Source organism: Engraulis encrasicolus, chromosome 16, assembly GCF_034702125.1.
Source record: "Engraulis encrasicolus isolate BLACKSEA-1 chromosome 16, IST_EnEncr_1.0, whole genome shotgun sequence".
NCBI lineage: Eukaryota > Metazoa > Chordata > Actinopteri > Clupeiformes > Engraulidae > Engraulis > Engraulis encrasicolus.
This window is the reverse complement of record NC_085872.1, coordinates 15,460,596-15,482,517: the sequence shown is the minus strand read 5'-3', so window position 1 is coordinate 15,482,517 and position 21,922 is coordinate 15,460,596. Positions and strand designations below refer to the sequence as shown.

Below are 21,922 nucleotides of genomic sequence, written 5' to 3'. Positions count from 1 at the left end.
CAGACAATACAACCTGTGCATCGTGCGTGGAATAACTGGATTCGATTACGCAGAAGGGCTACGACAGGGAGCGCGCGCGAGAGAAAGGCTGTGTGAACCTGTGCGAGGCTGTTTGGGGGTTTTCACAGAGCGCGTTGGTTTAGTCAGCAGCATAACTAAAATAAACATCTCCCTGAAATCAGTTTGACACGTGGTTTGTCAGGAATGACGCAAAACACCATCCCTCAATCAACAGTAGACCAAAATCCACGAACTCAGCTCACACTAGCCTACAAGGGGTGTAGGCTAACTAGGCTTGCCAAACATTAGCGATCCAAGCATTCCATTGTCATTTGGACATGTCGCAATGGTAGCCGCTATTCCAATGCAGACCACATTTACGCACTACACCTAGAAAAAAAGTATCATGACGGGCATAGCATAGCCTACCGTTTTGAGCATACATACTTTTTTTGAAAGAACGTCCATCTACATCAAAGTTTGTCAACATTGCGCAGTCATTTAGCGCACATAAATGAGGAAAATAGACGAACCTATTTCAAACATATACTCTCACTGAGCCCGTTTATGCGCATCAATAAGCCGTTTATGGTCAGGTTTTTGGAGTAACCTGCGCGAGGCAAAATCATTCGGGCCCAAGCCAACATGCCACAGTGGGCAAATTAATAACTAAATGGCCTTACCTTCAAACGTTTTCTTGATCACAGAATTTCACTAGTATTCCACTGACATCCCACACGGTTCAACACACCCATCACAACTAGCAAGCCATGTGGATTTGTGCTAACAATAGTTGCTAATTTTTATCGGAATCCAAATGGTCTAGACTTGGCCTATAGTACTTTCTTCCGTTTCTTCAGTATAACGAGATGCCATTTTTGGATTTGCCTCCGTCGACAGTGAAAATATCTGAGAAGGGTAACCAGTAGGGGCCTAGAACTCTCTTTACTGTGCATACTGACAGCCAATCTACTTCTCCTTTCACTAGAACTAGAAGACTGCCGCCAGTGATGTGGTGAGTGACTCAAGAGCAAGACGTAACAAATTGATACATTTTTCAGTAAGATGTCGGGATGATACAATTATGGGCTGCTGCTCATTTGGGTTCCTTTCGCGTCTCTTACAACAGGCTGTTGCTCGCTCATTTATTTTCACCATACATTAATGAAGGCCTACGCGATAGTTTATTATTTTATTAATTTTGGGGAAATTATTATTTTATTTTTTTCTACAGCCACGCTACGCCGGATTTCCGGCGCGGCGCCGGACTGCTATCACCCCTGCACAACACAGGTTAGTCGAGTGGACCTAGGGCTGGAACGGTACAGAAAAGTCACGGTTCAGTATGAACCTCGATAGAGACCCCATTTTAATATCAATAAGACCATTTTAATATCAAATTACTATTTCGTACCGTGTGTACTCTCCGTGCCAATGCGCGTACCGTACCGTGACGGTTCAATACTAATACACATACTGTGCCGGCCCTAAGTGGATCCCAATCATTTTCAGCAGGGACCCCCTTTTCTGAAAACGAAAGCCCACTTGGGAAACTCCAACTCCCATTGTCATTGTGACAAAACACTCCACAGCACACAAGTGTTCACGGCACACAACGAAATTGCATTTTATGCCTCACCCGCGCAAAGGGGCAGCCCCCAATGGCACCCCAAGGCAGTGCCATGGAGGAGGATGGTGGAGAGCACTGGTCAATTACTCCCCCCACCAACCTGGGGGGTCGGGAGTTGAACTGGCAACCTTTGGGCTACAAGTCAGACGCCCTAACCGTTTATCCATGACTTAAGAATATTTTCGTGAACCACTGGGTTAGGCAGTTTAGCCGGATACACCCTGCATACCTTTCCCCCTCTCCCTCCGTTCACTGTTGCACTCACCGTACTCCATGCCATCTTCAGACATCCCCGGGAGAAGGTTCAGGTTGTAACGGTCACGCATTTTGTCTCCTGGCCGATTCCTGGTCCAAAATTTGCTGATGACAAGAGGGTGAAGGTCAGGAATTTAGTGGTACACACATATGACGAAAGACATCAAGCCATACACACCTCCCACCACAGCTGAATAGTCAGTATTGACAATATTACACTACTGAAGAAGCTTTGTTTCTTTTAAATCAAAGAACAGCTTTATCACCACACTGTCAACATGTTTGCCAAAAGGCTGTTAACCCAAATACACATTATTCTAAATATACGCCAGTGCTCAAATACTTGTTTTTCGGTTCAACATCTTCACATGTGTCTTCTTCTGTATTTATGTATGCATGTATGCATGCTACTTGACACCTAAATTTCCCTCGGGATCAATAAATGATACTCTACTCTACAAACAAAAGGAGTAGTGTATGCAGAGCAGACCAATGTAGGCTTACCTTGTGTGGTCATTGGAGCCAGAGCACAAGATGTGACCCAACGGATGCCATGCTAAACTCCAGATCATCCCCTCATGTGCCATCTCCATGCCACCAACCTCCTTCTCCACCCTGGCCACCAACAAACAACAAAAAAAGATTGAGTTGTTTTCAGCACCTACTGGCCACACATACAGCCCCCGTCCAAAACTATTCGCAGTGGGAAGCAGAGATCATAATTTTTGAAGTAGTGTGTAAGCTTTCAAGTCAAGTCAACTTTTATTGTCAGTTTCTTCACATGCAGAGGTCATTCAAGGAAATTATTTCTCTATACCATGAAAGGACATAGACATACACAGGACTGACATTTACAGACTGACATCAAACGTTTACACACCACATACTGTGAATTCAAAAGCTGGAACACTGATCTATCATGTTATAATAACACACTCAAATATTTACTGTACAGATGAGCAAATTGGCCTGCTTATTGCAATGCATTTGGAGCCAAATACATAAAACTCCCACACACTCAAATTCAAGAGGAGAGGCAAGAGTCGGCAGTGTACAGTATTTCTAATAAACAATGAGGTAACAACACCACAAAATGAAATGCAACCAAATAATTCAAGGTCCTTTATGCTCATCTTACCCTGCATTCCAGAAGAGGAGAGACCCATCTGATCCCCCACTAGCAAACAGGCCCTCATGGACAGGGTGCCAGGCCACCGCTATTGCAGGAGAAAACACGTCACAAAACAGAGCACAACACGTACACATCCACAGCTTTTCAAACATGGTTACATTACATAAATAAAATAAATAATGAATAAAGTAGAAATGTGATATTGAGGACCTCCGCCAGGGAAACTGATTCATAGGATATTTGACCATGTTAACCCCTAATTTTTTCCAAGTCTTTCTAATTTGTTTTTGTGGAGTTTGAAACTGGAATGTCAAAATTCTCCCTATTCTGCAATGGTGTAGAAGTTTTACATTTTGGTTGTGATCCGGATCACCATGCAGATCCAGCAATTTTTTAATCACTTGTTCATTTTGTCATTTCCATCAACACAAAATATCATCCAAATCCGTTCAAGACTTTTTGAGTTATCCTGCTGACAGACAGACAGACAGACAGACAGACAGACAGACAGACAGACAATAAGACAAACCAAAGCGACCGAAAACACAACTTCCTTGGCGGAGGTTAAAAAACAAAACAAAAAAAATGTCATACTAAAGATGGTCACAACGAGCCATGCCAGTAAGCACAAGTATGTCTCCCACCGTGACATACCTGTGGCCTCTTTTTTGTGACCCCTGAAGACCTGCAACTCTTCTTTCAGGTTTCGTACATCGAAGAGCTTGCACAGGTGGTCACGTGACGCCGTCAAAAGCCAGTTGCCATTGAGGTTCCACTTCACCTCCATCACAGTGTTCTTATGGGCATGGCTGGAAGAAGACCGTTTCATTAACAGACATCCTGCAAGAGGCCGCTGCATTTCTCACACATTTAAATAAAGCAGAAACACTCACTTGTTTATATTCAGTCATTTCTGTTCATTAATCTAACTATGCATTAACATTAAATTATTAAACTTGTTGTGTGAGACATGAGTAAGACTTGTTGTGTGAGACATGAGTAAGACTTGTTGTGTGAGACATGAGTAAGACTTGTTGTGTGAGACATGAGTAAGACTTGTTGTGTGAGACATGAGTCCATGACAGTGACGTACAGTGTGGCCAGGCTCTGCCCCGTCTTTGGGTCCCAGAATTTGATTGGCTGCTGGCTGTCTTTGCTCCCCGAAACCACCAGGCCCATGGTGGGATGCCAGTCGACACACTTCACATCTGCTCCATGACCTGGGAAACAGAAAATGCGGCAATTGTTTCTCTGTCTCTGCAAGAAACCCAGCACAGGCATCACTGAAAGTTGTTATTTCAGGTATAAAAGCATAGCAAACATGGCTGACCTTACTATGACAAATTATATCAACTACTGAAAAACAGAGCACTGTGGCCACGGATGCAGTGTGCGTGCATGCCTGCCTGCCTGCGTACGTGCGTGCGTGTCTGTGTTACAGCAGTATTTATATTTTGTATAGTTGTGTTAACTTTTCCTCCTCGGCTACATCACTGAAAATGAACTCCTATTGTATGATGACATGTACACACCAATCGGCTCAAGGTTGGGGATTCAAATGTAGCCTGGGCCTTAGTCGTGCTGGCCACTGAACTGATTATGGAATACAGAATCAATTCAGCAGTCATTATGTTTGAGGTATGGGTATGCACTCTAACTTTAGCAATGGGTCTAAGGCATAGAAGTGTTGCATGTAATTCAACAACTATGAAATTGAAATGATACAGAGTGCTCGGTCTAAATGTGCACAAATTAGTTTTCTGTGGGTGTAATATTGTGTGTAAAAACAGTGCTGCTCCTGAGTGAGACCGTGTGTGTGTGTGTGTGTGTGTGTGTGTGTGTGTGTGTGTGTGTGTGTGTGTGTGTGTGTAAATGAGCTAAATGAGCATGCTTGTCGAAGAAAAAAGGGAGGGGAAGTGAGTGTATGCATATGGCATGCACGAGGACACTTGAACCTTGGCCAAAATCTTATCCAAGACTATTTCGTAATGAGTATCCCAATTTGTTAACGTGACATGAGATATTTAAGAAAAGATAACATGGATTTGAAGAGGATGAGATAAGACCACATGATGTGCCACATCAGACCAGTGTCATTATTTAACTAGAACATACACGACTACATTTAGTCACTCATGTAGAGACACACACAGATGCATGATCCAACCCTCTTTCGCACGCACACACTCACTGACTGTGACTTGACTGTGTGTTGATAAACATCTGCAACAAATTAACACACACAAATGTATAGGGTTTAAATAAACTTAATGAGCACAGGCCAAGAGAAAAGTATGTGCATCGATATATAAGGGGTGCCAAACGTACCATTTTCTATTGGTACTTTATTTTTTTTCAAACCACATCACAGTTCCTGGGGCATATATTTGTATCAATCCTCCTGTGCATTTAATACATTTAAATACTACATACCTCCAGAATCCCACATGGGTATAAACTAGTACATAGAAAAACCTAATTTGCATTCTGTTAATTATTTTTTTAAATGTGAACTTGATGTTATATGGAGAAGTGTAATTTCTCATAGGGACTAGAATAAGTCACAGCACCATCTCAACCACCCCCATGCTACTACTAGCCAGTCTATACAATGCATGATATAAAAAGGTTTCAAAACTGGACAATTCTGGCCACGGTAGGGCATTGGGCCACTATGTCGGCAACCCCGGTTCTATTCCTGCCAGGGTCATTTGCTGATCCTTCCCCGACTCTCTCTCTCTCCACTCATTTCCTATCCCTCGTTCACTACCCTATCTGGATAAAGGCTAAAATGTCAAAAAAAAAAACACATTTAAAAAACTGGATTATTCTTCCCAAGTCCACATAATTGGGTGTGTTGAAACTCAACTTTCACCAGGTGTAGGTGCTGTGGTGTTAACTTTGAGAGGAAGGGACAAGCCCTAGGGAAGGCTTTCCTGAGCATATGCATGATGTCTGATGATGTAGACTGCATGTGGCAGGAATAGACCCAGTCGGCAACTAGTGGGCCCACCCATGAAATTGCTTGTTTTCCCCCACGTTGGCTAATCAATATGAAAAAAAACTGGCAGTGATTGGCACCGCACGACCACGGGTGGAGCATTCGAAGGGGAAAACCATGCAGTGTAATGGGCAGGCCAGAGGAGCCGACTGGGTGAATAGTTAAGTCTTATGTATAATGCAGTGTAATGGCCGTCAGTTACAGCTTCCTGCTATTGATTTCATGGTGTCACTCTCACAAAACACCTTCACAAATGTCAATGTCGTCCAGTATCAATTTAAAAAAAAAAAAAAACACCACAGCAAATCTGAAGGATGCTTCAGAGTTCAGGTAAGTAGCCAAGCAAGTTACATAATATAGCTACCCAGAAGCCAAATACATGATGAAAAGCCTTTTCTATAAATCTATACAAAGAAATGTCAATGCTCCCCCTCGCAGACCGCTCTAGTCCAGAAAACAAAGCAATATTACAGTGATGCAAATGGGAGAAGACATACTGATAAAAATTACTCTGATGCATGGACAGAAACCTTGGGGCTATTAGAGACTACGCTGTGGACAATTTGAAAAAAACTCCTGCACAATGACAATTTTGCTGTTTTTAAACTTTTAAAAGTTTACCTGATGAAGGTCTAGGACCAAAACTTTGTATACTAAAGAAAACAGCAAAATTGTCAGTGTGCAGGAGTTTGCTGAGTGACCCATGGGCCATCTCCGATGCACCTGCTAGCTGAGGTGAGGTGAGCGAAAGAAAAATACAAGTTTAACGCCGAGACTGCACTGTAAAAATTAGACGGCTCTTCAATTAGTTTGTGGAGGAACCCAAACGGGAATATCAGGGGAGTGGTTGAGCCAACTGCAGCCACTGTGGAGGAGCCCAAAGGTTATCTGAGGAACCCTTTAGAAAACTTGGGGGCTCTTTCATGCACCTATAAGTTCATTTAATAATCTTAACGGGTTCCCACACCGAGGTAGCTGATAGTTCTTCGATGAAACTGTCATTTTGTACAGCGTAAGGGGTCCCTGCAATTGTGTGCAAGTCAAGTACGGCATTTCACTCAGTAGATATGCTGACTTCTCCCTGATGTGTGCCCGTCTGTGGTATGTAGTGTTAACTTTTTATTTTCAGTCTTGCAATTTTCAGTAACTTTATTGTCAGTACTGCAACAACAAAAAAGCTCATTTTTATTTTTCATTCAGGAAAACTGCCATGTAAAAAGCCTTTGATGTGTACTTTATTTTGTGTTCAAAACTGCAAAATTCACAAAGTGTGAGAACAGAGCAAAAAAATTCTACACTACAATCTATAATACAAAATGGCAGTTTTACCCTTAATACCATGAAGATATTTACTACAAACACCTATAAGACAGTTTCTCAGGTTTGCTTAATCCATTGGCATCTAAATAAACAAAGGGTTCCTCCTCCAAAAAAAAACAAACAACACAACCACTCACTCACACACAGGACAGAATGTGTAGCAGTGGAATTTGCAAATGTGTCAGTGAGCTAAAGTGAAAGCATTTGCATGTGAACCAACACAAAATGACAGTACAGTGCTGAATAAATGATTAGGTTTAGTGTAACTCCATTGGCTGACAGAAACATACCTCTTAGAATCCTCTCTTCGTGACACCGGAGAAAGTCCCAGATGCGTACAGTTCCATCATCAGAGCAAGTGGCAAATTTACTATCCGTCGGTGAGAAACTGAAGACACAGCAGGGAGAAAATCAACATTGCAGGAGGGCTTATCAGGGCTTGGTGGGTTACAAATCCAAAAGGTTTAAGTAGTGTCCGATTCTGACTTCTTAGCCAACATGGCTACGAGTTGGAAGTAGTAGACTGCCACTTTGAACTTTAAAAGCCCAATCTGCTACAGCCCAATTCAACGGCCCAAAAATGTACCAGAAGCCATCGAAGCTCCTTACCAGGCACCGTCCCGCCACTGGGACGTTGTAATAGTCACTGAAAAAAACTTCTCTAATAATACTACACCACTAAGACAGTGCACAGGGTCTTTAGTAATACATTATGACTTGGTCGTTGCCATTCTGGTAACAGCTAATTTATAACAGGGGTTGTGTCTGATGGGGTTAACCAGCATTACATCCTCACTCAACCATTGTATCAGGGATGCTTTGATAAAATTGGAGCCAAAAAACAAACATATACTCAGCAATCTGCTGGACGAACAAAGCTAACAAACCCAACAAAGACCGAGACACACTGCTTAATAGAACACTATTCCCTTTCCAGTTCTCCTATTCTCAACATCAACCGTACACTCCATTCAATTAAGTGCTCACATATGTATGAATGATTTAGTCATCTGCCTTTACTGCAGTGTAAAACTTTGACAGGATTGAGCGTTTCCCCATCAACCACAACAACCTAATACTGGCAGGAAAATCTAGTCTGTACTTGAAAATGACACAACTACTGCCATCAAAACCTATTGCTTTATTGTGGATCATGTAATGTAGCCTCCTGTAAGATTTAAGTCTTGGTGTGCTTCATTTAAACCATTATGGCTACATCAATCAAAGGTTTGAATTGAAAAATAAATAAATAAAAGGAAGGATTAGTTACAAAAACAAAGTGGCGGGGCAGTATGCGCACTGAGGGATTTCAAACCAAGAGCTGCGGTTTTATTGATCAAAGCTTGTGATGTAGCACGTTTGTGGTATTATAATGTCCAATCACTCAGCAAGAAAGCTACAGGGCATGACTAGACTGTGACCGCAGACAACACATGTGGACATACAGTCAGATACTTCTGGGCCGTCTAAATTACTTTGAGATTTGAAGATCCAAACTTTATTTGAAACGTGGGACTTGAAGTGTGGTGCTTAAACTATGACTGCTGTGGTGTTGGGAAACAGCTACCAAGGTGTCATTTTTAACTGTGATTTCAGGTGAGGGCCACTGGCATATAGGGACTCATGTGCTATCAAATTAACACATCTCCTTTCAGAAAGATTTGGGGCAGACCCCAACACTGTTTAGCAAAGAGGATCTTTTTTTCCCCTCCTTGTCAGCTCATGGCAGCCAATCCTTTTACGGTTTTTATTCCCTTTTTTCAGGTGTTCTCAAAACCTTTTCATAAAAGTAGATGTTAATTCTTTATTTAAAAAGAATGTGAAAAACTTTTTCTATACATAAATTATGGTGCGAAAACCAGGACACATAACTGTAATATCATTGTGAACCAGATATCAGTGCAGTGTCAATAAGGACATGAAAACAGAACACAAACTCAGGGACAGTGGTACAGTCATGGTAAAATGTTTTGGCAATATCAGCGCCAAAACCTTTGGCCAAAACTCAAGTATGGTTCTTTGTTCTTTTGTGCATTTAACAGAATTACAATTTCAGCTACACGTGCCTGCTTAAGAGTTCCGAACTTGATTGCTAGTAATTTTCCCCTCTGCGTAAAAATCAGGTATATTGTTTAACTCTACTTAAATCGACGTTTCAATGTTTATTCTTTTCCAAAAAAGTTACAAAATAGTGAAAACATGGGCGTTTTAAAGCTTAAGGTATTCACAACAAAATACTGGTAATGTGAATATGAATGATTGCTTTAGTATGTACAATGATGTATGAATAATAATTGTCTTCATAAAAAGTGAAGTAGAATACGTTTCAAAACACAAAATCAATATCATTGCCAAAGCTTTTTGCCACAACTGTAACAAAACATTGATATCAGAAAGGAGCCCCCAGGGCACTAACACGCTTGGGTTAACTACAAAAAATGGTAGATTTGGTTTAGACCTGGCCTCTCTAATCGCCTCCTTGTGGGCCTGGAACATCTTGACGTTGTTCATGTTGGTCTGCCAGAACTTGACGTAGCCTCCATGATCTGCTGTCAGCATCCACATGTCGTTATGAGACCACGTCATGGCCCTAACAGGGCTGTCATGAGCCTGGAAGAGGGAGACAAAACACTGGTAAATAACACAAGCATTAAGAGCACGACATCTAGATGGGTAACAAGAGACGAGTTATTTTAGCCAAGAACAGCCTTGCATAACAGCGTCTTTGAAGACATTTGCACATATTTGAAGAAACGGAAAAGACACCCATTGATATTTACCTGCAGGATTGTCTCAAAGTTGAATGTGAGCCCGTTCCACAGAGTGAACTCGCCACTGGAGGCACCAGTGACCAGTCTCCTGCCCTCTGGCGTCCACTACAACACAACAACAACAACAATCAATCAATCAAAAATATTTATATAGCACATTATCATACATAAGTCATTCAATGTGCTTGATAAAAGATAAGAAAAAAAACAACATTGTGTTATAGATTGTGTGTAATTAACTAACCATCACCAAAGGCGGATGAGAATAAAACTGATTTTAGCTTCCTTTTAAAACAACATACTGTTGGGGCAGTTCTAATTTGGACAGGGAGTTGAGTTGAGTGGAGCTGTAGCTTTATTTTGCCCCGAGGGGGACATTTATTCTAGTCAGTAGGAAGAATCATGGTCCTGAGCTTATATTTTGTTTTATTAGCAAGAGATCATACACAAAGAAATCTCATAATAAAATAACTGTTTTAGAAGTACTCGAAAAATAGAAAAATGTGTAAAAGTGTGCATAAACTTATAAGGCGTCTTACCCGTACAACAAAGACAGGGCATTTGACTTTGTTGGTGGAGGTTCTGACAAATTTGGTGGTAACTGCATTCATGGGGTTGTTGAGCATTCCCATTGGAGGCACAAGCTGTAGAAACGCCACGAAAAAAAGTTCCGGTCAATTTTAAGATAAAGTTATACCTGTGATACCTCAGTTGATGTTGCATAACATTTGGAGTGATATTTGGAATATTTTCAGACATTTCAAACAATATGCAAACAAACCCAATCCCAAATTAGCTGGCCAGGATCTTAGACAGAGTTGAACAAAAATTCTCATTCAAAGTACTACAGTTGCTGGCCCCTGGACTGACCAAGGTCCAAGGTCTCCACAAGGAGCCCAAGTGAAATCCAGTACGTCTACTTACATCATTGTAACACCCTGCATCAGGTTGGATGGCCCGAAAATCTCTATGATCACGCTGCCAGAGCCGGTTCTGCAAAAGCGAGAGCGAGAGAAAGATCACACCAACTTACCAAAACTCACAGAAATTCACACTTAGTAGAAACGTTCTACAGTTAAGTGATTACGATAATACAACTTTGGTCAAGTAAGCAGGAATTTTCTGCAGGCCGTACAGGGCCCAAGGCTTGCCAGAAACTACATGCATATAAAGAAGAAGCGAAGGTGCAGCTGAGTACGGCATGGTTTATTAAGCACAATGTCACAGAACTGATACACATAATGGCCAGTTGTGCAAATTCTTTCGTCTCCATAATACCAGTATTTCCTGCTCAGAGAAGTAGTGGTCTGCAGTCAAGAAGCCAGTCATGTACAATGCATACCCTTCTGGTAAAGATTTGAAGGGTTTATTTGCAAAACGATGTATCTCCATTTTTTGACTTTTGCATTTTATTATTGGAAATGACTGTTCAGAGGTCCTGTCACCTATGTGTGAATTCTTACCATTCAAATATTTTGAGAACATATTTTTAAGCTATATAAAATGCATTTTGCAATGCAATTCAATGGAATGCCCAATACAAAATGTCAATTTCCCAACATTCTACAAAATGGAGATACACCGTTTTTCAAATAAACGCTTCATTTTTTTAAAACTACTTTTGAGGCACTCCTTTAAAGTGAAAAAGTCTTTATTAAACTCTGGCTACCTGTCTTAACGTGGCAGTTTGGACGCCCAAGTCTTTTTGATGAGCACCCTATTTTAACATGCTTGGATAAATGACCCAGTGAAGCATCCCCTTCTCTCTTTTTTATTTACATACCTCCAGGTATCTGATAACTGATGGGTTGTAGTCAATGGTCTTGCGGTTCACGGCCTTCCTCATCCGTTTGCCATCGAAGGTAAGCTGCATGGCCTGCTGCTGAGCGAAGTCTGGCCGCTTGTAGAACAGCTGACGGGGTGCCTGGTGCTGAAACCGAGGCATATGAAAGAACCGCGGCGGGGAACCGATGTCTGTCGCCATGGTGACCACTGGAGTCTTGCAAACCTGGATAAATCGGGAGGAAAAGAGAGGCCATCACATCAACAGGTGTCCACTATAAACGGTTGAAACATGAATTATAGGGATAGCGACTGCCAACCACCATCACATCCTCCAGTTACGGCAATTTATATTCATGATTAGCTGGGGATTCCCCTTGATAACAAGGATAGATATTCCATATCAACTCTGAGCGTGCTCCCACTTGCATCAATCAATTCAAATCAAAGAGACTACAGCAGCCTTGTCTCACTAATGGTGCAGAAATATACCATTCATTCAAATGTCTTGTGTTGCAACTAGGGCTGGGTATTTCAGCCATGTTCCTGTATCGATTCGATTTAGATTCTTAGGGCTTTGAATCGATTACTTACGATTCGATTCGATTCAATTCGATTCACTCCGAATCGATTCAATCCATTCCCTTTTAGGTTCAAGGATTTCCCCCAAAAGATGCTGTTGCCTATTTTTATATAAAAATGTCAAAGGGCTGTGGCTTGACAGTGTTAACAGATTGCTAATTTGTAATAAGTAGGCCTAGGCCTAATTGACAAATACCTACTGGGTATTTTCCATTGACCTAAATGAAACAAAAAGAACAAAAAGAAAAAGAGCAAAAAAATCGATTTTGTGCCCTGTGAATCGATTATGTGAATTTTAAATGATATCGATCGATTATCGATTGAATCGATTATTTTACCCAGCCCTAGTTGCAACAAAACTGATTTTGGAAATATCAAGACACCTCAATTACACAGGATATAGTCATATAGTTTATGTTTAGAACAATTCACTTATCAGCAGAAGACTGTTAGAACGAGTGATGCACCAGACTTTTTTTTTTAGATGCACTAATTAGGAGAATCGTTATAGATGGCGTAACAGCAGACCCTAAGTTTAAACCAGCACTATCTCAAATGGGCTAACATGTTACATAATCTTGAGGGATATTACATGCTTACAAAGTTACAAAAATAATAAAGGGTATGGTTGTAGGGTAGGGTTTGCCATTCCTGCTAGTGGTCTTGTGCTGGGTGAGAAGTGGCAAGATAGGCACGTCTCTAGCTGCACATAGTTTCTTCAAGACAGATGGTAAGAACTTTGCATTTAACTACTCTAATAGTAATTAACAATTGAATGTCGTCTGCCTTTCTATAATATACGTGATAGTTTTCAAAGCGATTGAAGTCTTTGTTTCCAACGGGCTTCTTAGTTTCCCCCTTTTTTACTTTTTGGTCCATTGCTTGTTAGCCAAGAGAGGCTTGTGAATTACATGTCCCTGCTCTATATGTATTCTTAAAATAATGAAACCGAGTCACAAGAGAAACATATAACGTTGTGTGTACGATAGGTTATATGTTATGTGGGAATACTGGCCTGGAGACATGTAGGTGGCAAGTAACGAAGGCTAATGGCAAAGACGTGTAACCTAAGCACACTGATAAGTGTTACTACATTAACTTCCAAATAAACCAAATAGCCGTGTGTTTACCGATTTCGTGTTTAACACGACCAGTAGGCTACAGAGTACTTTTAGGGTTGACAAAAGTTGTCAAAACGTCATGCCATTTTAACAGTGCAGCACGACTTTATGAAAAGCCTCTGCCACCCTAAACGTGGACAAAGCCAGTTTCTGAGTTTGGGAGAGAAACTGCACACCACCAAAATGATAATGTAGCTCTAGTGCGCTTGGTTGTTTAAGTATAATCTCAGCTGTTCCAGCCAACGCATTAGTGCTGCTAGCCTATTAATGTTAACGTAAAGCTACAACGACGTGTTTGCTAATGCTATAGCAGCTAACTAATGTCAACTTACCAATGTTTCACTGTGCAACCAACTAAAAACATTAGTAGGACGTTGTCGACAAGGCGACAAAATTCCACTTAACTCATGTCACTAAATTATTAATTATGTTATGACGGAAGACCCAACAACTTCATATTACCTAATCATCACCTAGCTTGACTTCACAATTGAAAACGCGAGTTTTAGCAAATGTGCCGTCTCTTTTCCTGTTTCGGTTGCCGTGCTAACCACAATAGCTAGTTGGCTATTGCTACCTAGCATGCTAAATACTAGTCCTACTGGTTGCAAATTATTTCGGAACCCCGCAGATTTGAGGGATACTTTGTAGTATGATACTGAAACTGCACATTTATGTGCAGTGATTTACAAGAGAAAATCTTTATTCGACGGAACACACGGACGGAATTTTCTCAGGAGAATTAGCGTGTTTTTCTCGCAGCACGTTTAAATGGCGACCCATCCGCCTCATCTCTTCTCAAGCTAGGATATTAGCTTGCCAAGTCGGTTACTAACGAACTCACCTAAAGTATCCAGGGTTATGTCAACCTACAATTTACACAGGTCTTCTTAGGGTAGGTTGTGATACCCTCTTTTCTTACAGACTATTATGTAGAGGACTTCATTTTCACTGCTGTTCCTCTCACACAGAGAGACTGGGTTTACGGCAGCAGATATTTTTTCTTCTGGCAGTGACATCATCACGTATCACGTATACGGCGGGAGAATAAACGTCACTAGCCCCCGCCCACCCAGGTCACTGTTGCACTGAGACTGTTGGCTCGTTCAAAAAATCGAGAATCCCCAGAAAGCCGACCTAAAACCTCGGGAAAGTGGGAGTGAACATTTGGTGACGCAATGTCAGATCGATAATTATCGAGGTTGATCTCTGGCGGAAGTATAGAAGAACGAGTTCCCGAGCTTGTGTTTTGTGTGACGACACACGCATCATCAACATGGCGCCCATGCATGCAACTGACATGTAAACAGTATCATAAATGCTAAAATGTCCATCTTGTAATCACTATCAACAACAACAGATGTAATTCAATTGCAGATGCACATATGTCAGTAATGCTGGTCTCTGACTGTTTAATTTAGCTTACTTCAGCTAAAATTATATGTCGTGGGTGTGGAGGCTCAAGGTGAGGTGAAAAAAAGAAAAGAGAACCAAAACAAAACACGCATGAATCCCGATTGTTCCGGGATCAGTGGCGTTCATGCGCCAAACTCCAGAACTCGATTGTCATGTGAGCAGTGTCGTCAGCTGTCTCGAGAGGTCCCGAGCTGGTGAAGGCAACATAAATACTCCTCTACTGTTGCATTGTTGTTTTGCTAGAAAGGGCAGCAGGCAGCCAGCACACAGTCAGTATAGTGTTGTTGTTGTTGTTGTTTTTGTTTTTAAATGTCAATATAATAGTTGGTTCCTGCCTGAAATAATTAAAAGTTGTGCACAGGTGATAGGCCTGTGACATGTAGGCAACAGAAGTAGAGAACAGGACAATCTGGCATGTGTCCGACTTGACATTTAGCCATACGGTGGGGGGCAACCGCCATTCCGACTCACCTCCACACTTTTTCATACCGCCATTCCGACACCACTCTTGTGGGCTGTCCACGCGCTAAGTGTACACCTCCGACGGTGTGTCTGGAGCTGTCCACGTGCGTGGTGCTGAAATCTTCGTTTGACGCACCGAGTGACGCACAGAGATATCCTGCAGGCTGGGTGAGGGAAGGGACGGCTAAAGAGAGAAACCGACTGGAGTGTGGATATTACAGGCCTAAATAAGAGACAATATCCAGTGAGCAGTTCTGTGGGCGAAAATGCTTTGTTGACGCCGGAGGTCAGAGCAGAATGGCCAGAGTGGTTCAAGCTGAAACAAAGCCAACAGTAGCTCAAATAACCACTCGTTACAACCACTGTCTATGTCCTTACCTAGATTAGTCTATGTCTGTATGGGAAAGCAAGAAATGTAATTTCAAATTCTTTGTATGACCAGTGCATGTAAAGAAATTGACAATAAAACCTACTTGACTTGACTTGACTTGACAAGGTAGGCCTATGCATAAGGGCATCTCTGAACGCACAGAACCTCGAACCTTGAGTCAGATGGGCTACAGCAGCAGAAGGCCCCACCAGGTGCCACGGAAGGAGGGTGTAGGCCATGATAGAAATAATAATAACAGTTATATAAAAGTAGTAGATATGGAGTAGCAGCATTGTAAGCAGCATGTAATAAATTGGCTATTGAGTGTACTGTATATGGTCATGCATGTACAAAACTCCAGTGTGGAGGATCGCTTGCTGGTGTGACCCTCCAAAAGGCATGGACTTCTTTTTTGTATTTGCATTTGAAGTTTCATCTAAAATCAAGGTGAATCTGGCAGCCTTTTGCATTAAGATAGGTGATCACAAAGCCCTGCCGTGTCCAACCGGTAGCCTATCGCCTGCCATGCGGTTGAACCAGGTTGGATTCCTGGCCCGGGTCCTTTGCTGACCCCTCCCTGTCTCTTTCAAAATTTGCTTCCTGTCCACCTCTCACACTGTCAAATCAAGTAAAACAAAAAAAGACAAAACATCTTCAAGATATAGGTGATCACATGCAGACATTGTCCTGCCACTGGATTTTAAAAAGTGCGATGAAAATGGAAAAGCCTCACTTGAAACTGAGTGCAAGCCCATTTTCTGTTAAAGTCACATCGCTCTGCAGTGTGATTGCTTTGTTTCTCCTGTTCTTGTTTGGAGTCATTCTTCACCAGCAGGCCTAACCTCATCTTCAGATGTGAAAGTCAAAACATGAAAGCCCAACTGGGAAACTCCAACTCCCATTGTCATTCTGACACAGCACTCCACAGCACACAAGTGCACACTGCACACAACGAAATTCCATGTATGCCCCCAATGGTCCAAAAAAGGGAGCAGTGCGGTGGGACGGTATACCATGCTCAGGGTACCTCAGTCATGGAGGATGATAGGAGAGAGCACTGATTTAACTACTCCCCCCACCAACCTGGCGGGTAAGGAGTCGAACTGGCAACCTTTGGGCTACAAGTCTGACGCCCAAACTGCTTACCCATGACTGCCCTGTACCCATTACCATGATGGTGTGTTAGGTATGCTTTGTCAGACTGCCATTTATTTTCCAGGCCTTAGGATTGTGTGGAAACATGGCACTGCAAACACTAGCATCAGCCATTTGTTCCACAGTTTTGTAATCCAAGTGAGCAGATTTGTTAAGTTTTACGCTGCATGTATCTACGTCCATGTGCATTTGGCTAAAGAAGCCAAACGGTGAAGGAGGCATTTTCATGTTCAGCTACAAATTTCACGAGAAGGTTTTGCAACAAGTCACAAAGAAGACTTTGTTTCTTGACCCTCTGAATGGTGATGGTGTATGAGGGATATTTTTAAGTGAGATATACTGTTTCATAAAACCCAATAGGCTATAATAATCAAATTCAAACTTTTAAGAGAAGCACACAATACAACTTGAAAGAATGAAATAAACAGCTTCATCATCAAATGTACTTACAAACTTTTAACATTAATGTAAAATTCGACAGAGTGCAAAACAGCTAATTCTATCCTGTGATCACTTGTGGCTTGATGTTAATGGTTCTAATGGTTCTAATGGTTCTATTCTCTTTATTTTGCAAGGCATGTCTATTTGTATGGTTACTACTCTGAAATGTAATACATGTAGGCCTATTTGGAATTAGGACCCCAGGATTTTTTTTTAAAAAAAATCCACTTCCAGTGATTATGATCAGCTATAATTCTGATGGGCCTACTAATAAATCCAAGTGCTGAACACACTAGGAATAAAATTATATGTTTAATACTTGGAAATACTGCAAATATGCCTATATAGCCTATGTGAAAATCAAAAAAGGTGGACTGTTCCTTTAAAGGTTGTCGAACGTCATTAACAAGCAGTCATTGGGTCAATATTGTATGGGAAAATCGGTTGTTTTTCTGTAGGCCTATTTGGTTTACTTCAAAAGTTAACCATTGTGTTGCTGGCTGAGCTGGGCTGCTGGTCATTTTTATAATCTTCCTCGTCCCAGTCTAGGGCATCATTTCAGCTTAATAGGCCTATCCAATATGGGCCTAGGCCTAATGATCAAATGTAGGCTACACCATAATGGTAAATGACGAGCATTGGTGAAAAAAGACCCCAAAAATGTAAAAGATAGCCTAGTTGAATGTTTAGGCCATTGTATAGCCATTTATGACCAAATATGCGGTTAAAATGTTTAGTGGTCTAATGTCAAAAACAACAACTTAATTTCATTCATCAGGTCAATAGGCTACTGTCTGGGGAAAATGTTGTGTTTGTAGACCTGTAGTTTACTCCAAAATGTATGGCCCATTCTGTAGCCTATCACTGGTTCAGTCTGTCAGGTTCCAGTCTGTGCATGTAATGATAAGGGGTTAGGCCTAAATAAAGCCCACTGGGCAGCGCTTCAGCTTTGTACCTTTCAGATTTTGAAAGTAGGCATAGCCAAAAAACAAAACAAAATAAAAAACAGGTGCCATAAAAAAGCCGGGGGTGCACGTGGACCCCCTCTTCTTTCCAACCCTTAAGTCCGTGGAAAATTGAACCATGCGCTAAGCTTGATGCGCTTCGCAAAAAGTGCGGGAGGAACTAGTACTACAACACCATTACGCACAGCACGTTACGTTTTACGCTTTAATCCATGGGTCAACATGAAGGCAAGTGTAACTGTGCGGGTCTATAATATCAGAAATCCGTTTACGTTTGACAAAATGGAGACACTGTCATCTCAGCTCAGATGTATAATTAACGAATGCTCCTGACGGTATGCATGGCTTATAAGGCTAACAGTCTTCTTGATTCGGTCACCAAGCCTTCGTTCTTGTCCTCAACCTCCCGACATATAGCTCAAAGGAAAAACTCGGAAGACCAAGAGTAGTGTAGGCTACCTCGGAAATGTCCGTGTTTTTCATGTTGTCTCCCTCTGCATTTCAGCAAGGACAGCTACTACAGGGAACGTTGACGTTAGGACCCAGAGGAAGCCTCGAGCGCGAGGTATTTGCAGTAAATATAGCACGGGTAAGCCAAGACTACTCAGCCACAGTCCTGAGATAGGCTACAAAGTCAAAACTTATTGAGAACTCGTTGGTTCATTTCGTTCATTTCAGTTCAAATACGGGAACTGCGTCTTCAGGTGATATGTGTCGACATTTGCTTTACAATGTTTCCAAAGTGTTAGACTTGTGATGTTTCTGAACATCTATGTAGGTTATGCAGCATTGTTATTGTGAAGCAATACAGGGGTGAGGTAATTATTGTGTGGGGAATCAGGACTTATCAGCATAAATGACAAGTTCTGTTTTATGCTCTGTCCTTTTCCCTCATGCAGTGAGAAAGAGAGATGTTGCGTCTAAGTAAGGTCACAGACTCACTGTTCATCAGCAATGCCCGTTCAGCATGCAATATTCCACTAATCCAGAAGGAGGCGATCACTCTCTGCATCAACGTGTCAATGGAGCAGCCTTTCCCCTTTCCCCCTGGTAACGTCCAGACACTCCGCATTGCTGTCTACGATGACCCCGTCGAAGATCTGCACAAGTATTTCGATACGTGTGCCGACACCATTCACAAAGAAGCCGCAAAGGGTGGCCACACTGTTGTGTACTGTAAGAGTGGCCGCAGCCGCTCAGCAACAATCTGTGTGGCGTACCTGATGAAACATCATGGTCTCTCCTTATCTGAGGCTTTTGAGGTAGGTAGATAACTTTTTTTGTCGTCCACATTATTCTCTCATTAGACTACCTATATCACACACACACACACACACACACACACACACACACACACACACACACACACACACACACACACACACACACACACACACACACACACACACACACACAGTGCAGTCTGATGATTTGCGTGGAATAATTACTGCACCTCTCTCTCTCTCTCTCTCTCTCTCCCTCTTCATTTTAGACTCTAAGGAAGGCCCGCTCGGTCGTGGAGCCCAATCCAGGGTTCTGGACCCAGCTGGAGAAATATGAGGAGGAATTGAAAAGCAAGAGGTCAGAGGGCAGGTCATCCTCCTCATCCCGATGTAGCCTGTCTTCATGACCTCCCTTCCTCACCCTTTGCCTTTTTTTTTAAACCCCAACCGTCATTGTGGTGTGCCATAGTTGGTTTATGCTCATAGTTCTTCAGCTCTTTGTCAATGTTGTGAACATCTCTTCTTTCTGATTCTTGTGGATTTTGTGCCATTTCATTATTTTATCGTTGCCGTTAGGCCTACTATTTTGTGCCTATAGTTTCTGCCTTTACTTCTATTCTTTTCGTTATTTTTATTTATTTTTCATTTCTTATTCATATTTATTTTTTACCTCATTTCAATTTTTAATGTTTGTGAATCAACTGTAACTGTTAAGCACATTGAGCTGCATGTCATGTACAAATTATTCTCTACAAATAGGCCTACAGTTATTGTTATCTTTTGTGTCACTCCCATTCAAACATGTACTAGCCTATACCCTCAGCATGTCGAAAAACATTTTTGAAGTGCTCATTGCCAAACTCCTTGTTCTGAAAAGAGCATGTCCATAGCATATTCATGTTCATATTATTAATGCACACATTGTTAAACCGTTTGCTTTTTGGGGTGTTAAATAATAATAATGTTTTTGTGTAACTTTCAGAGCACTGCAAATGCATAAACCCAAGAGCCTCCTCCAGCTATTTGCCAAGCGACTGCTTCCATGGAGGAGTCACCCAACATAGATTCTGGGAATATACAGTAGCCCAGTGCAATATTAGTGCTCAGTGCAAAATAAGTATCTGTCTATATTTTTTGATGTAGTTATTTTTTTATATTGTATTCACTAGTGTTGCCTAAATTGCCGGAACAATTTCATATTTTAACAAGCCTTAATACCATGCTGCAGAGTTCCTTAAGGGATTAACAATAATTGAACCTATATTATTCAAACTACTATGTCTTACGTTTGAAGAAGTGTTTGGCTTTGATTCTGCAGTACAGGAATATTTTTGCTCCATGTGAACAGGTTAGGACAACAAATATGGTAACGCGGATGATAAGTTGAAGGTGAAGATTGTGCACATCCCAGGAAAAGGTGCGGGACAAAGGCTGACTGTAGTATCGAAGCACGCTTAAAATCCTTTTTGTTTTCTTTTATTTTTTCATGGCTGGATTACGTTTCGACCTCACAGTCTTCATCACGTAATACAGCCATGAAATAATAAAAGAAAACAAAAAGGATTTTAAGTGTGCGGGCCTCTCACTTTGAAACCTGGATGATAAAGCACACACTGAAGGGCTATTTAGAGTTCACTTTAGACTTCTCAGGTGTCGAAGCCTTGCTGTAAACCAATGCTGATGAAAAGAGATGCTTAATAAAATGAGCGAGGAAAAGAACTCTGACCTCTTTTGTTTTAGCTTGCCAATTTTTGTTTCTGTATTGTCTAAAGGTAGAGCATGTACAGTAGAGTAGAGTATGTGTTTAAGGCCCTGCCGTGGCCAACCGGTAGGGCACTCGCCTGCCATGCGACTGACCCAGGTTCGATGATTCCCGGCCCAGGTCCTTTGCCGACCCCTCCCCGTCTCTCTCCCAATTCGCTTCCTGTCCATCTCTCACACTGTCCTATCAAATAAAGTAAAAAAAAGACCACAATTTTTTTTTTAAAAGAGTAGAGTATGTGTTCAAAGTTAGAGCTGCCTATCCACAAATATTATATTTTCCATGAGTATTGTCAACCACCATCAATTTCTAAGTATTCATTATGACAGGGAAAATGTAATTTTCCATGAAAAGGTCTTCTCTGTGTCCGTCATTTTGAATTTTCTTTAGCGGCAAAAGATTTGTGCTTTGGTCAGACTAGGCCTAAATAGTAGTTTATTACTTAGTTAAACATTAATGAAAAGATCAAATTCAATGAGCAGCATAGTTGCAAGGCCTACTCTGGCCACCATCCTACTGAACCTTTAACCAACA

The 21,922-nt window shown here is 41.6% G+C and overlaps 2 protein-coding genes across 8 annotated transcripts in view; one reads left to right on the top strand and one right to left on the bottom strand.

Moving 5' to 3' along the window:
* wdr33 (WD repeat domain 33) overlaps positions 1 to 14,591 on the bottom strand; it is a 36,810-nt gene extending 22,219 nt beyond the window's left edge. For all 6 annotated transcript variants that reach the window (XM_063218830.1, XM_063218829.1, XM_063218824.1 and 3 more), the window contains exons 1-12: positions 14,439 to 14,591; positions 11,893 to 12,117; positions 11,034 to 11,102; positions 10,649 to 10,753; positions 10,119 to 10,214; positions 9,797 to 9,948; positions 7,629 to 7,726; positions 4,111 to 4,237; positions 3,672 to 3,826; positions 3,024 to 3,102; positions 2,390 to 2,500; positions 1,896 to 1,990 (exon numbers count right to left, since the gene is read on the bottom strand). In XM_063218830.1, coding sequence (XP_063074900.1) covers positions 1,896 to 1,990; positions 2,390 to 2,500; positions 3,024 to 3,102; positions 3,672 to 3,826; positions 4,111 to 4,237; positions 7,629 to 7,726; positions 9,797 to 9,948; positions 10,119 to 10,214; positions 10,649 to 10,753; positions 11,034 to 11,102; positions 11,893 to 12,093 — 1,288 coding nt within the window. In that variant the 5' untranslated portion in view covers positions 12,094 to 12,117; positions 14,439 to 14,591. The remainder of the gene's footprint in view (positions 1 to 1,895; positions 1,991 to 2,389; positions 2,501 to 3,023; positions 3,103 to 3,671; positions 3,827 to 4,110; positions 4,238 to 7,628; positions 7,727 to 9,796; positions 9,949 to 10,118; positions 10,215 to 10,648; positions 10,754 to 11,033; positions 11,103 to 11,892; positions 12,118 to 14,438) is intronic.
* A 3,991-nt stretch (positions 14,592 to 18,582) lies between these two features.
* On the top strand, positions 18,583 to 21,365 carry dusp28 (dual specificity phosphatase 28). 2 transcript variants are annotated; one of them, XM_063218822.1, is made up of 3 exons: positions 18,583 to 18,992; positions 19,303 to 19,665; positions 19,896 to 21,365. In XM_063218822.1, the coding sequence occupies exons 2-3, from the start codon at positions 19,315 to 19,317 to the stop codon at positions 20,031 to 20,033; spliced, it is 489 nt and encodes a 162-aa protein (XP_063074892.1). In that variant the 5' UTR covers positions 18,583 to 18,992; positions 19,303 to 19,314; the 3' UTR covers positions 20,034 to 21,365. The 2 variants fall into 2 exon arrangements, with proteins under 2 accessions (XP_063074892.1, XP_063074893.1); XM_063218823.1 differs by lacking the exon at positions 18,583 to 18,992 and adding an exon at positions 19,028 to 19,107.
* The last annotated feature ends 557 nt before the right edge of the window (positions 21,366 to 21,922 follow it).

Coding starts and splice junctions, on each gene's coding strand:
- dusp28 (XM_063218822.1), top strand. CDS start 19,315: ATGTTGCGTCTAAGTAAGGTCACAGACTCACTGTTCATCAGCAATGCC. Junction 19,666..19,895: donor CCTTATCTGAGGCTTTTGAG/GTAGGTAGATAA, acceptor TCTTCATTTTAG/ACTCTAAGGAAGGCCCGCTC.